Here is a 15,499-nt window from a genome sequence, read left to right on the forward strand (position 1 = left end):
TAGTAGATTTAAATGTGACCATGTGGATAATTACATTAAATATAAATACTCCAATTACAATTAAAAGAAAGAGATTGATAGGATAAAGAAGAAAGAACTAGTATATATTGTCTACAAGAAACACTTTAAATGTAAATGTATCAGTGTTTTAAGAATAAAATAATGGTAAAAGATGCCATGAAAATACTAGTAAAAAAAAAACACAGAGTGGATATATAAATATCAAACAAAGTAGACTTCATAATGAAGAATTTTGCCAAGAATAAAGGTAGCTGTTACATAACGACAAAGAGGTCAAATGACAAAGAAGTCATAAAAACTCACATATGCACCTAAAACTAGCTTCAAATACTAGAAGCAAATTGATATAAATGAAAAGAGAAATAGACATATCCAAATTAATAGTTGGAGATGTCAACATTCCTCTTCGATAATCAATTGAACAAGTAGACAGAAAATCAGTAGAGAAGTAGAAAACCTAAATATCACTATCCACTAACTTGATCTAATTGACATTTATGGAACAATCCACATAACAGCAAAATTCTTTTCAAGTGCATGACCAAAATTTTAAAATTGCATTTCTATTTAATAGAAATGAACAGTTGGAAATTGAAATTAGAAACAGTACCATGTACAATATTAGCACAAAAACCGTGAAATACTTGGGCAAAATCAGAAATATGTACATGACTTACAGGCTGAAAATCACAAAATATTCATGAGAGAAATTAAAGCAAACAGAAGTAAATCAGGAGATAAATTTCTCATGGGTTTGAGGACTCAGTAATGTTAGGATGTCAGTTCTCTTAAAATTGATCAGTAGATTCAATACATTCCTGATCAAAACCTCAGAAGTATAGATATTTTTAATAAGAGTTGAAAAACTAATTCTAAAACTTGTATGAAAAAGCAAACAGCTAGAATAGCCAAAACAATTTTTGGGGAGAAAAAGAATATGGTTGAAAGACTCACATTACCCAACTTCAAAACTCACTGTAAAACCACTGTTATTAAGAGAGTGTGTTATAGAAAAAGTCTATACACATAGACCAGTTGGGACAGAATCGAGGGTCCAGAACATAGAGGTACATAAATGTGGTCAATTTGATTTTCAAAAAAGGTGCAAATGCAATTCAGTGGATGAACTAGTATCAACAAATTGCCCAAAAATCAACCTTAATTGATTTTTTGGACCATATAAATAATTAACTTAAAATGGATCACAGGTCTAAAATCTAAAACTGTACAAGTCTCTAGAATAAAACAGAGGAAAAATATCTTTGTGACTTTGGGTAAGGCACATATTTCTTAGACATAACACAAAAAGCACAAACCATGAAAGAAAATATCAACAAAGTGAACTATATTAAAATTGAAAACTTTTGCTCTTTAAAAGACACTGTTAGGAAAATCAAAACACAAGTGACAGACATTACTATCATTAGGAAAATTAAAATTAATACCACAATGAGATACCACTATACACCTATTTGAGTGGCTAAATTCTTTTTTCTGTCCCTGACAAGAATGTAGAACAAGTGGAACTTCTATACATTGCTGATGGGAAGGAACAATGGTACAATCACTTTGGAAAACACCTGGCAGTTTCTTATATAGTTAAACTTAATCTTACCATACAACCCAGCAATCCCACTCCTACGTACTGACTTAGGAAAAATGAAAACCTTTGTTCATACAAGAACCTATATGTGAGTGTTTTAGCATCTTTGTTTATAACTCATAATTGCTAAAGATGGAAAACAAAATCCAAACATCCCTCGTCTGGTGAATGAATAAAAAAACTATGTTATAGCTACACAATGGAACACTACTCAGCAATACAAAGGAACAAAGTGCTGAAGCATTCAAAACGAATGATCCTCAAATTCATAATGGTATGTGAAATAGGCCAGAGAAAAGACTACATACTATTTGATTTCACTTACATGACTTCATTCTGAAAAAGGCAAAACTATGAGGACAGAAAACATCTGGGTGGTTTTCTGCAAAGGGGCATAAGGGAACTTGGAGTGATGGCAATATTCTGTTTGTTGATTGCGGCAGTGGTTACATGATTATATGTAATCTCACAGATTGTACACTATAAGGGGTGAATATTATTGTATGTAAATTCTACCTCAATGAACCTGACTTAAAAAAAAAAGAATGGGGAGGTCACTTGGGTGCCGCAGTCAATTAAGCATCCAGCTCTTGGTTTTGGCTCGACTTTGATCTGAGAGTCATGAGAGAGAGCCCTGAGTAGAGCTCCGTGCTCCGCGGGGACTCTGCTTGAGATCTTCTCTCCCCCTCTCCACCCTGCCCCTCCCCACTGCATGCTCTCTCTCTCTCTAAAATGAATAAACCTCTAAAAAAATGGAAGTGAAATAAAGGTATTTTCAGAAAAAAGAAAACTAAGAAAATCCAGTGCCAGCAAAACTACACTATAAGGCGTACTAAAGGAAATTCTTTAGAATAAAGGTAAAGGAAAGCAGATTAAACTCAGGACCACAGGATGAGATGAAGAACACTGGAAATAGTAAATATATGAGAAAATGTAAATGACTATTTTTTTTTGCTCTTTATTCTTTTATTTTTTTTTAATTTTAAAAAAGTTTTTATTTATTTGACAGAGAGAGAGAGAGGCCACAAGCAGGGGGAGTGGCAGGCAGAGGGAGAGGGAGAAGCAGGCTCCCTGCTGAGCAGAGAGCCTGATCAGGGCTCTATCCCAGGACCCTGGGATCATGACCTAAGCCGAAGGCAGATGCCTAACCAACTGAGCCACCCAGGCACCCCTGCTCTTTAACTTTTAAAATACATATATCATTTAAAGCAAAACAAAACACTGTATTGTGGTATTTACAATATATGTAGATTTAATGCATGTGACAACATTAAAGATGTGTCAAGAACAATAAATGAGACTGTCCAGTTTCAAGGTTTCTCCATTTTACATGAACTGTTAAAATCTTAGTCTTAAATAATCTGTGAAATGTTAAGGATGGATTCTGTAATTCTTATAGTGACTACTAAAATATAAGACAAAGAGGTAAACGTAAAAAGCCAATATATAAATGAAAGTGAAATTCTAGAAAGGACTGAGAACATGTCTATTATGCAAGACCAAAGAGTGGAATGTGCTTTTCTTAACTGGAATAAGACAGGTAAACTCAAACAAAGTTTAAAAATAGAATGCACTTCAAAACAATTTCCAAGATAGAACCTTACAAGGGTAAGATTGTATGTGGCAGATCATTTAGGATGTCTTCAGTTTAGCAAATACATAGTTTCAAGTATTTATTTCCAAAGAATTATAGGAAACTCAGAATCATTATTTCATTGGAGACAGTATCCTAAATGCTGATTAGATTCCCAGGCCTTAGAAGATAATGTCACATTGCAATAAAATCAAACAAAATAAATAATAATGCTGAATAAGAAATGACTCTCCCTTACTCTGATTAGTGGAAGCTTTGGAAGATATTCTTTTTTTTTTTAAGATTTTATTCATTTATTTGACAGAGAGATAGGCGGAGAGGCAGGTAGAGGGAGAGGAGAAGCAGATTTCCCGCTGAGCAGGGAGCCTGACGCGGGGCTCGATCCTAGGACCCTGGGATCATGACCTGAGCCGAAGGAAGACGCTCAACCAACTGAGCCGCCCAGGCACTCCTGGAAGACATTCTAAAAAGTTCTTTTGGACACATTCAGGTGAGATTCTACTTCTTTATTTAGTTATTTCACTTTAAACTTACAGCTTTCTTTTCCTTTGCAAGCACATCATCATCTTGTGCTTGGCAGTTGGGATTAGTGTGGTAGGTAGGGGTGTTTAACAGATCACAAAAAAGATGATGGAGCGCAAGACACCAAAGTTACTAGGCTAAAACTGGAAAGAGGTTTCTAGGTGGTGTACCTGTATCTGTGAGGAAGAAATTAGTTGACATGGAATTTCCAGACTCTGAACTGTAAGGATCAAAGGAGAAGCAGAGATCATTTTTTACATTCTCTCTGCACCAAGAGGAAAATGTGTTAGGTTGCTCTGCTTCCACCTACGTGACTAGTACTCTCCTGGAACAGCTTTGTTATTCTTTTTATTTTTTGAAAAGATTTTATTATTTATTTTTAGAGTTATTCTTAAGAGTAAATTGGGGATGTGGTGCTGATGGTGGAAAGGAAGAGAAGTGGCATACAAAAGCTTGTTTGCGGGGGGTATTTGAAAGACTGATTTAACTAAAATTGTTTTATGGGAGTTCATAGTTCATAGTAAAGGAGGTATCCCTGAAGGTTGGGTTGGATTTATAAAACTGCAGAATATGAACTTTGGAGAGCAGGGAGCAAAAATAAGGTCAAAGGTGTGCAAGCAAGAATGAAAGGAAATGAATGGATGAATGAATGAATGAATGAATGATGAAAATATTAGACTTGATGCTCGGTATGCCCCCATCCCCCATGACCATTGCCTTTGTCCAGATGCTGATCACTTATTCCATCATGGTCTTCCAGCTGCATGCCTTTCATGTTGGCTCAACTACCTCCAAATTCACCTTTACTATTCACAGGACTGTGAATTTTAATTTCCCTGAAGAATCTGCATCATCATATCCTTGGTCCAAATTCTCTAATTCCCTCACTGTATTAAGACAGAACTTGTCTGTTTGCCTGACAGAAGACTCCCATAGTCGGACCCAACCTGGTTTTATGTTTTACCTAAACCACAGCATTCTTGCCTCTCTGCATTGGTTCACGTAATTCTCCTATGTCACTTTCCCCATTTCTCTTCATTCCATGTAGTGACATTTTCACTTCTGTCATCCATTCATCCTCTCCACAAACATTTACTGAGCACTCCCTACTTGACAAGGACTGTGCCTTCAAAGGAGCTCACAATCTATCCAGGTAGACTGACCTATGACAACTAATTGTATCTCAATGGAATAAAGCCCTAGTTGTGCTATGTATCAAGTATTATGAAGACATAGAGAAGAAAAGCATGAACTTCATGAGTCAAGGAAGGTTTAACTTAGGAGGTAATATTTGATCTTGGTTTTGAAGGAGGAAAAGATGTTCCACAGGTATAAAAGGGAAAGGGTGGCACCTGGATGATGCAGTCAGTTAAGCGTCCAACTCTTGGTTGGGCTCAGGTCATGATCTAAGGGTTGAGAGATCAAGCCCCATGTCAGGTTCTATGCTCAACGCAGGTCTGCCTAAGACTCTCTCTCCCTCTCCCCCTCCCCGCTGGGGTCTCTCTCTCTCTCTCTCTCTCTCAAATAAATAAATAAATAAATCTTTAAAAGAGAAAGCTATCTCAGTCCGAGGAAATAGCATGTGCTGAATCCCACCTAGCTTACATTCCCATTCTATAGGACTTCTATAGTTTCTACTTACATCATGCACCTCACAATTTTAGTACTTGTGGTGTAAAATGTATAAATTATAATCACATTAGATGTCTCAGACTACAAACTTCTTGACCTGGCTAGCCAGTTCATATACTTCATTTAGAGAGATTAATCAGGCAGTGGGCTGTTTTGGAAGATGAAGGTATTGGGGAAAGGGAGACGAATATAGACCTCAATGTAGCAAACCAGAAATGATTGAAGAGGATCCCTCTAATGGGATTTGATCACTTGCTATGTACTAAGGGGGATGGAGAGAGAAGACGTATTTTGCACCTGAAGCCTCTCTTTCATAAACTCCCACCAAGTACACATCCCACTTGGTAGCAATGACGTCTATACTTTGCTGACTGTGCTAAGCTGGGATTCATTAGAAACTTCACCTTAAAAGGAGCAGTGTGTGACAATGAAAAGAGCATAAGCTTCAGAGTCCAGTGAAACTCCCCACCCAGGTTTTCCATGTTACCAGCTGTGTCACATTAGACAAGTTTCTTAAACCCTTGAAGCCTTAATTTCCTTGTCTGTAAAACAGATACAATAGTAACTACATCATAAAATTATGTTATCAGTTGCAAAATACCTAGCATACAGAAATGCTCTAAAAGCCTTCCTCTCTTCCTATGTACAACCGATTGAAACTGAAGAAGTTGAAAGTACCAGACATGACCAATAAGTAAAAAGTGCTTTTCTTTGGCAACATCCTTTATTACAGAAATTTTGTTTCCTCAAATGTCAACTCTTGCTGATGTCATAGTGTTAGTTGTTCAACATACTCTTGGAAGGCTAGCACTGTTTATAGATGGTTCAGTTCGCAAATTTAGAAAGCAAATCTAGGTGGAGAAATTGTCACACATTTCCTAAAATTCAGAACTCCCTTTTTCCTATTCTTTTGCATTAAGTCACTAGACTACTTTTTCTTTAAGGCAGAGCATGAAGCATTTTGTACAGACCGAAATTAACTATTCTCTTTCTCAGTTTCAGCCAGAAGGACATTTATTATATGTTCAACAAAGTCATATTCAGTTTTCCAAACTGAGAAATATTTAAGGGATTTCATTATATTTGGGGAAATTTTCATCAATCAGAGATTAACAGCTACCAAGAAAGACCTCTACAATTAATCTTTTATAACATGAGTGCGACTTGTAATCTCCACACTAAGAAAAAAATTACTAAATATAGGGGAAAACTCTTCATAAACTATAATATTTCTTGGCAAAGAAAAACTGCTTTATGATTTTTAAGATATGTTTGAGGATTTAAATGAAACGTACATGTTTGAAATTAGGGCCAGATGCAACACAACTCAAGTCCAATTCACTACCTGCATCACGTTTACTGTGATTTAGTAAAAGGTATTCAATAATTCTATGTTTCATAGAAATCTCACAAATACAAGTATTTCATTCATAAAGTGCATGGTTTGGCAGGTTTCCAGGGCAGGAATTTGCTGGAGGAGAGGTAAATTTATTGATTAAATAAATCAAATGACTGACATTTCCCCCAGAAAACTGGCAAAACAATGATATTCGGAGACTGGAAGTCTTACAACCAGAACCAGAAGAAAATTTTGAGCTATTTACATTTATTTACATTTGTTATAGGAATCCTATAATATTATAGAGTAAACAATTAGACATTTGAGAATTCTCAAATTTTAAAATATGTATTTTTGGAGTAGGACTTTCCAAAACCTTTAATATGAAGTCTGGTGTTTGTAGGTCCTTGGATTTATTATGATTATATTCCTCCTCTGTCCTTTGTACCTTTATATGCACTGAATAATGAGTACTCTGATGGAATATGTGCAGAAACAGTTCTTAAACAGGTCAATATCACTCCGTTCCTACCCTGTGTCTCAGTTCTTCCCCCTCTGTGCTCTCTTTCTCCACTCTGGTCACACTTCCACCAACAGCATTTGTTATGACTGAAGGTTTATGTACCCCCAGATTGCTGTACTGAAACTCTAACCCACAGTGTGGCTACATTTGGACATGGGGCCTCTAAGGAATTAATTAAGGTTATATAGGGTCATAAGGGTGGGTCCCTGAACCTCTAGGATTAGTGTCCTTATGAGGAGAGGCACAACGTAGCTTTCTCCTGTGCACACGCATTCTTTCTCTACAAACACAACAGGAAGAGATCCTGTGAGCACACAGCAAGACGACTTCTGCCTACAAGCCAAGCCAAGAGGCTCCCGAATGAAACCTACCTGCCAGCACCTTGATCTTAGACTTCCCAATCTTTAGAACTGTGTGAAATTAATTTCTCTTGTTTAAGCCACCCAGCCTGTGGTGTTTTGTTATGGCAGCGTGAGCAGACTAAGACAGTAATTAAGAGGCCCAAATGTAACAGCCATAGTAGCACTTTTATACACATCCTTTCTTTAACTACCTGACTTGTTAAAGATTTGGATTGGGGGAAAACGTTATTGAGACCTGGACACAATTGGCCAGGAGAGTTTCACACAGATCCTAAAATCACTCAGACCTGCTTCTATTCTAGAATCAGAGAAGGTCAGCAGGAGAAGGGCTTGAGAGACGAAGCTTGTCAATTCAGGTTTTATTATGATTCTGGGGTTACAGGAAAGTATGCCATACACCTGGCATATCCTTCTGGGAGACACTGGGAGTGAGGTAACGGACAGTTACCTAAAAAGCTTAAACATCTGTTTACACTAAATCATGATATATTAGAGTGCAATGCAAAATTCTTATACATTTTTAGAATGCTTCAAAGAAAGGCATTATAGATAATGTTAACAACAGTAACAAGTAGCTAAGACTTGAAATTACTGTGGGCTAGATAATGCGTTAAGGACTTTATGTGTATTTTCTTTCATCATCCTCATGAAAATAGGAAAGTCGTCTTATCATCATTACAGAGCACTATTTCGGAAAGTGGAAGCATTTCTAAAATAGCCTGCACTCTCATCACTATCACATTCTTCTGCTTTGTATTCTTCATAGCACCTTCTTTTTTCTTTTTTTCCTTACTTATTTTCTATGCTTCCCCCAACCCCCTCCTCGGGGCCTGAACCAGCGGCTGTCACGGAAAAGGGGCTCAATAAGCTTTTAGTCAAGGCCACACATCTGGTCAGTGTAGCAGATGGTAAGCACCAGGAGAGCAGGAGTCGGGACTGTTTTCCGCTAAGCAGAGGCTGGCAGGGTGCCTGCTCAATACAGAAGGAAAAAAGAAAGGAAGGAGGAAGGGAGGAAAGAGGGAGCGAGGGGGAAAAGGCTGAATGAATGGAAATGTTCCCTTAAGAGCCTAGAGAGAGCATCTACCGCGAACCTCCCTCCTAGGAGGAATGAACTCAGTTCAAGGTCTAAGCCAGCAGTTTCCTCATTCCCCAAACCAGCGAGCAGCAGGGAATGGGGAAAAGAACAAAGCCTTTAAAAACGTTCAGAAGAAAGGGGGAAACGGTGAGAGAAAAGAAACAGAAGGAAACGAATCCGGGGCTGCAAACAGAACTGAAAGCGAGCTAAGCCAGCTGGTTGCCATGACGACCCGAGGCCAGAACGGCCCCAGCCCATTGGCTGAGATGCCGGAGCCAATGGGAAGGCGCGGTGTTGGCGGGGTCTTAAGATGGCTGCCGGGCGGCCGGCTCCTGACGGGTGAGTACGGCTGATTGCGGGGCTGCTTCCCGGCCGCCCCGAGCTCCGACTTGACGGGTCCGGGAGGGCCGGGTGCGGGGAGCCAGCGAGCAGGTGTGGGCGGCCTCACAACCTCACGGCCGCGCCAGCAAAGCCCCCGGCCGGGCCCACGGGAGCGTTCGTGGGGCTGGCCTCCGCTTTGCTTGGAAGGGACGTAGCGCCTTCCCGAGCCTCTTGGTGGGAGAGGGGTTCTCCGTCCCACCCCGGCCAAAGTGAGAGGGTGAAGCGGCCTTCTATCGGGGAAACAGGCTCCTGTTTACAACTGCTGTAGCCCTGGGAAGAGCTGCAGTTAATGGGAGTGTCAGCGGGTTAGACGTCCTGCACCCGAATCTGCGGCGCTTAGTTCTGAGCCCGGACGGGGTCCTTCCCGTTTGGGGGTCGGAGTGTGGCCCTGCCGCCGGTGAGCCTGCCGCGTTCCGGGTCCTGCAGCGCAGCAGGAAGAGGTGTACCTTTTTAGAGCCACCCTTTTGCAGTCTTGAACCTTGTAAGTATTCTCACAGCGGCATCCGACTTAAAATGAGCCTCGAAATGTTACTGGTTAACTCTAAATCTTTCCGTGCAGGGTCTTGGGACATGTTTTCCAGGCCTTGACGAAACAAATACCGTCTTTTATTGGAACATATGCATACATACAACATCCTGCCAAATAAATAGTTTGGGTAATCAGACTGGGAACTTAAATTCGAAGTCAGGCCTCTGATTCAGTTGGACTTTATCTTTTTGAGAAAAGACAAGATATTTCATGAATGGGACCTTTACATTAATGTTCATGATACATGCTTAAAAGCATTTTAGTAAAGTAATTCCGAGTCATGGAAACGGATTATTGTGTAAGTTATTTAACATGATGGTGGGTGGTGGTTTATGATTATTACACAAGATTAAATTCAGATCAGACAAAATTCAGGTTTCTGTGATTATTCTAGTTGAATACAAAATATGAGAAATAAAGACAGCTCTTCGTATGGTGAAAATAGAATTCAAATTCTGGAATATTAGAGACGGGAGACATTTACCCATTAAACTGCTCAGATTGGGTTTTGGTTATAAGCAGTCGCCTGATCGTCCAGAAAATATGACATTATTACCCAAACCTCTGATGTGATTTTTATGTATACATTTTAGCATAGCATCTTACATAAGTTTCTGCTTTTAAAGAGTGAGACAAATTTTTTTCTTAAGCAAATTTTAACAAAATTACAGGCTAGAGTCATTCTTTAGACCCACTCTCAAATCTTTTGTCTCCACGAATGTATTACTCCTTAAATTGCATCCTCTAAAAGTTTCTAAGTTGAAGCCCTAGATTTCTGCTTTGTAAAATAAGCATATCACAATGCCTTAGGCAAGTCAGTTACCTCACCTGTAAAAGGGGTTTAGATAGTAATTTCTAGTGGAAGGGTTGTTGTGGGGATTAATGGTAAAAGAATTTCTGTCACATTGTTTATATGTGACATTGTTTATATGCCATATACGTCATTGACTTGCTTTGTTTTTCTTTCTGATTCTGTTTCTTCTCTGTAACTGGGGTCTCCTTTGCTTTCTCTAGAGCACCTTTCAGGTGTTTTGTCTGACATGCAGTCTTACTGAAAACTGGAAACCTTGGCTGTGGTGGCGGGGTTGAGGAAAGAAGCCTTATCCACTGGGGTATCAGGGTTTAATCAGTATTGCATCCGACTAGTATATCACATCTCTTGAGAATGGCTGAATAATTTTCACATATAAAGGGTAATTTGGGATGATTTGCTTTAGAATAAAGGCATGGGGTGAGAAACGTTTCAAAGAATTAGAGAATCATCTTTAAGAGCAGCCAAAACAGGAGTAAGCACCAGGCCTAACCTAGCACCAGTTGGTACCATAGTACAATTGGAAATGTATGAGTGACATGTATATACTATGAATTCAAAGATAGTGTTTTCAAACAGCCCAAAGCAAGTCACAAAGCAGCCACTCCATATTGGCTGGTTTACAGTTGAGCTGCTGCTCACGTGGGCAGCTCTACTTTGCAGTCTTCTCGGTGAGTTATCTGTGTTTATCAGTGGCCATGGAGTTGCCTTTGTATATATTATGTATTTTTGCAGTCACAGGAGAATGGCACGCCACTTTAAAGATGTTCAGGAATTGGGTTCAGAAACGTGTTATTTGAGTTTTGCCTTATTTTATGGATTTGGCTGTAGAATCTAGTTTCTAAAATTTATTTTAGTTCTTCTTTTTTCCGTGGTCACACACAAATTATCGTACCAGCTGATGTCATACTGAAGACAGGCCCAAAATGTGATCAAAAAATGCTTGAGAGCTGATGGGGAAAGGCAACTCCAGGGCACCTGAGAGTGCTCCCCAGAGTGAAGCACGTTTGGGTGCCCAAAGCATAGACACACCCTGTAGGGATGCTGAAGCAGTGTGTTCCCGTGGGAGAACTGTGCCTGTCAGAGAGGCACATGCCTTTCATTAGCAGCCACAACTGAAGTCTGGGCCGAGTGGTACTTGGCTGCCGATGGACAGATGCTTGCAATGAGTGTAGAACGTCGGCTCCATGAGGTTAGAGATTTTTGCCTGTCCTCATGTCTTAAAGAGTGCCTGGCACACAGTGGCCTTGCACAAGATGCTATGGACAGGGAAAAGAAACAGTGGTTTCAAACATAGAACCCCAGTTTTGCTAAGAATGCTGAATCTGAAATTTGTTACTGTCCTTAAGCTCTGAAATAGGTAACGAGCCTAAAGGTATATAATGTGTCAGTGGCAAAGTCATGTTGGAGCTTATTATCATTCCCCCTCCGTCTACTCCTCAGAACAGTAAAAATATTTTTACTGATGGCATAACATCTGTTTTTCAGTATTGGCATATTTCACATGATGTCTTTTGTGCTAACAAAGTATCTAAAGGGTCCCCATTCCAACTGTTAAAATCCTCAGACCAGGTTTAGGGGTGGATCCAGGTTTTATGGGGCTTGGAGCTTATATAATTTTGGGTCTCCTCTTTAAGAAAAGGAATGCAAATTCTAAATAGAAAATTAGGTATAATGCTTTGGAAAGACCTGTGCAAGAGGAGCCTTGACACTTAGGCTCCATTATCTTCCTGCTTCTGGTTTTATTCCTCCATTCAGAAAACCAGACACCAACATTTTTATAGAAACTTAATGTTAGACTGTGGAAATCCTGGAGGTAAATGATTTGCATCAATTGCTAAGTGAATGCACCGCAACCTTAGAAACTTCACAACTACCCTGTGAATGCTGCTACCCATAATAGAAATTATAAAAACATAATATGTGGCCATAGAAATACTAATAGCAAAAAGAGCTCAGCATCGATCAAGCCCCTAGAACCTCCTAAACATTGTGGTGAGTGTTTTCATAGCTTATCTCATTTAATCCTCAGAATAACCCTGTACACAATATGACTATCCTTGTATTACAGCAGAAAAAGCTGAGGGTCAGAGGTGGTACAGATGATTTCCTCCCACTGCTAGTATATTGTGGGGTCAGGATTACAACTGGAGCAGTGAGATGTCAGAGCCCTTCTTCTTAACAAGCCAAAAGAGTATTTTGGTGAGGTTGTTTCAGAGGGCTAACAACTGTGGAAGCTGGACCCAAACTGCCAAAAACCAGATCTGATTCTTTGGACCTGGGAGGAGGTTCCTAAAGGTTATCTGGAATCCGTTATTCAGATTAATGCAAAATCCCGTGGCATCTTTGTCTCAGAGACAATGGTGGTGGTTTTCTCATTAGGTTAATCACAATAGGGGCCAGAAAACTCCGCAAAAACAGTTTCCATCCTTGCATTTTATTCCTTCAAGGTTGATGGTAAATCATGAGCAGTACAATCAGCTTCTCTTTTTTAGGCATCTTTTTGTTTTAAAGATTTTATTTATTTATTTATTTGACAGAGACAGAGAGAGAGGGAACACAAGCAGGGAGAGTGGGAGAGGGAGAAGCAGGCTTCCCGCTGAGCAGGGAGCCCGCAGGGAGCCCGACGCCAGGCGATCCCAGGACCCTGGGATCATGACCTGAGCCGAAGGCAGCCGCTTAACCGACTGAGCCACCCAGGCACCCCTTTTTAGGCATCTTTTGAATGAAGTGGTTTTGACTCAATATGTATGTCATGTGATTAATAGTGAAAATGTACTCAGTTATCATAATTTGAGCAGATGATTTTAACTCCAGTTTTTAAAAATAATTTTTGATAAACTTAACAGTAGTTAATATTCTGTCTACCAGCGGGCCATATAGCTAATGATAGATATTATTCTGAACTTTAACCTTAGTTAAACACAATATTGTTATTCAAAAAAGCTGTATGTTTTTGTTCAATTGTTAGGATTAACATTTAATACTCCATTTGGTATTATTTTAGCAAACAGTGTAAAATTTAAAACTAGGACATTCTTTTTACTACCACACTTTCCTCAAACTACTTACACAGCCTAAAAATTTTCCTTTGAATAATTGTTTCCCTACTTCTTGGACAATAAGTCCCCTGAAAGTTCAATTCAATACCAGTGAAACATTTGACTCTCTTTTTTCATTGTGATAGCTTGAAATATAGTATTATAAATCTTAAATTGTGTGAAATATATATTGTTAGGCTCTTAACATTCTTGAGCAATGAATGCTTTTACTGAATTTATTTTTTTTTAAGACAAAATTATCTATATATTAGAGAATCCAGGTCCTGTTTTCTTTAAGTCATTCATCTGTAGGTATGTCTTATAACAGACTTGTTTAAACTACTTTTGTACTTTTTAAAAAATTTTATACACGCTAAGATTTTAATTCTTTTAATATGGAAGGTACATCCCATTTGAGATTAAAAGAAAAAAGTCTAGGTGGACTGTTCCCAAGCCATTGGGATAATTACTAGACTCTTGGGGTTTTAAATTTCTTTCCATGTCCACTTTATATGTCTAAATTCATCTTTTTTCCCTTTAGAAGAAAAGATGTGGAGTGGGCTGCTACCTCCTGGCCTAAATGAAAGCGATATTGAGTTGAATTCTGAAGATGAAGCCCCATTAGAGAACTCTGGATTTAACTTACAGGAAGATAAAGAAGATGGGGCCATTACAGAAACAGAGGTCTCGGATTTCCCAACTGATGGACCAAAGCCTGGAGTAGAGGCAAATGTAAATGCATATGAAGAATGCCCCTCTGGAATTCCCTTAAATATGTGGCATGTAGGTTTTCTCTGATGTGTTCTCATTAAAGCCTTTGCGTGTGTGTTTGTGCATGCTCCTGTGTCTGCCGTGGTCAGAATGCCTGTTCTTGGGAGGTGATAGGGAAGATTGACTCAGAATACTCTGGGTCTGTGGTCATCCCATTGGGCACTCAGATGCTTGCTTTCATCTTTGTGTTGTTTTTTATAAAAAGAGGAAGAAAAACATTTGGTAGGATTAGCTACTTTGCTTAACATAATACATTAATTTGATCCCTTTGTCGTCTGTATGAGTCACTGAATTTTACTCTCAGATAATCAGATTGACCTACGTCGAAATAAATGAAGGTAAAAACTCAGGTTGTGAAAGAGTCTTAGAAAATAGAGTATCTCAAGAAGAACTGAACTACTTCTGTTAAATTTGTATTTTTATAAATGCTAGAATATATTTTTATTACTTAACGTTTGTTATTTTTTGAATGTATGCTTTGCTTCAAAATATATTTACTACTTTTTTTCTCTCTCTCTCCCTCTTTTTTTACTTTAATATAGAAATTTCAAGAATTGCATAAAAAACATTCTGAACAGAAAACCTCAACTTCAGGATTCAGAGGGAAAAAAAGAAAACGCTCCAGGAAAGGTGTTTTGTTTTAATTCAGGTTGTCAGTAGTGCTAATGTTAAATTGTGACTAATTGAGCTCAACAGTTTTTAATAAGCATTAATTTTGAAATAACAAATGAATACTCAGGTATTGATACTTTGTGAATTCTTTTCAGGTAAATTGAAGAATGAAGAAGATTCTCATAGGTACGTGGAATTTAAAATATTTGTCTGTTCTAGACAATATTGTAAAACTTGTACCAATAGTTGAACTACTTATCTCTGAAACATAAGAACTAGTTTTTGTGATTTGTAATTGTAATAACCAATTAAAAACACTAAAAATAAGTTATCGTCTGTCTTGCAGTGAACAGACCTCAAGTGAAACCCAGTGGAAGGAGCTTACTCAGTATTTTGGAATCAATGATAGGTTTGACCCCCCTGTTAAAAAGAAAAAAATTGACAAGGTAAGATCTTTTTTTTATCGTATTTTATATTAGCCAGTAGAAAATGTTTGTAATTAGCCTTACCTAAGGTATTCTCCTCATTAATTAATTCAGTGAAAAAGTTAAAATGTCTACTGTATGTGAAACAAGATGCTAGGTAAACAAGTAAATATATAGTTACAAATCATTAAAAAAATGGCATTAAGGAAATGAACAAGATGTTGTGAAGAAATTAAAATGGAGGCCCCACTTTAGTTT

At 38.4% G+C, this 15,499-nt stretch overlaps 1 protein-coding gene across 2 annotated transcripts in view; it reads left to right on the forward strand.

Annotated features, from left to right (window-relative positions):
* The first annotated feature begins 8,913 nt into the window (after positions 1-8,913).
* FAM204A (family with sequence similarity 204 member A) overlaps positions 8,914-15,499 on the forward strand; it is a 33,811-nt gene continuing 27,225 nt past the window's right edge. The window contains exons 1-5 of one of the 2 annotated variants that reach the window (XM_025880893.2): positions 8,914-9,010; positions 13,975-14,216; positions 14,747-14,834; positions 14,972-15,002; positions 15,163-15,262. In XM_025880893.2, coding sequence (XP_025736678.1) covers positions 8,938-9,010; positions 13,975-14,216; positions 14,747-14,834; positions 14,972-15,002; positions 15,163-15,262 — 534 coding nt within the window. In that variant the 5' untranslated portion in view covers positions 8,914-8,937. Of the gene's footprint in view, positions 9,011-9,039; positions 9,534-13,974; positions 14,217-14,746; positions 14,835-14,971; positions 15,003-15,162; positions 15,263-15,499 lie in introns of those variants that run through there. The other variant, XM_025880894.2, reaches the window with a different exon arrangement.

The sequence above is a fragment of the Callorhinus ursinus genome, unplaced genomic scaffold (assembly GCF_003265705.2).
Source record: "Callorhinus ursinus isolate GAN/ISIS: 27379988/994484 unplaced genomic scaffold, GSC_fseal_2.0 scaffold20, whole genome shotgun sequence".
NCBI lineage: Eukaryota > Metazoa > Chordata > Mammalia > Carnivora > Otariidae > Callorhinus > Callorhinus ursinus.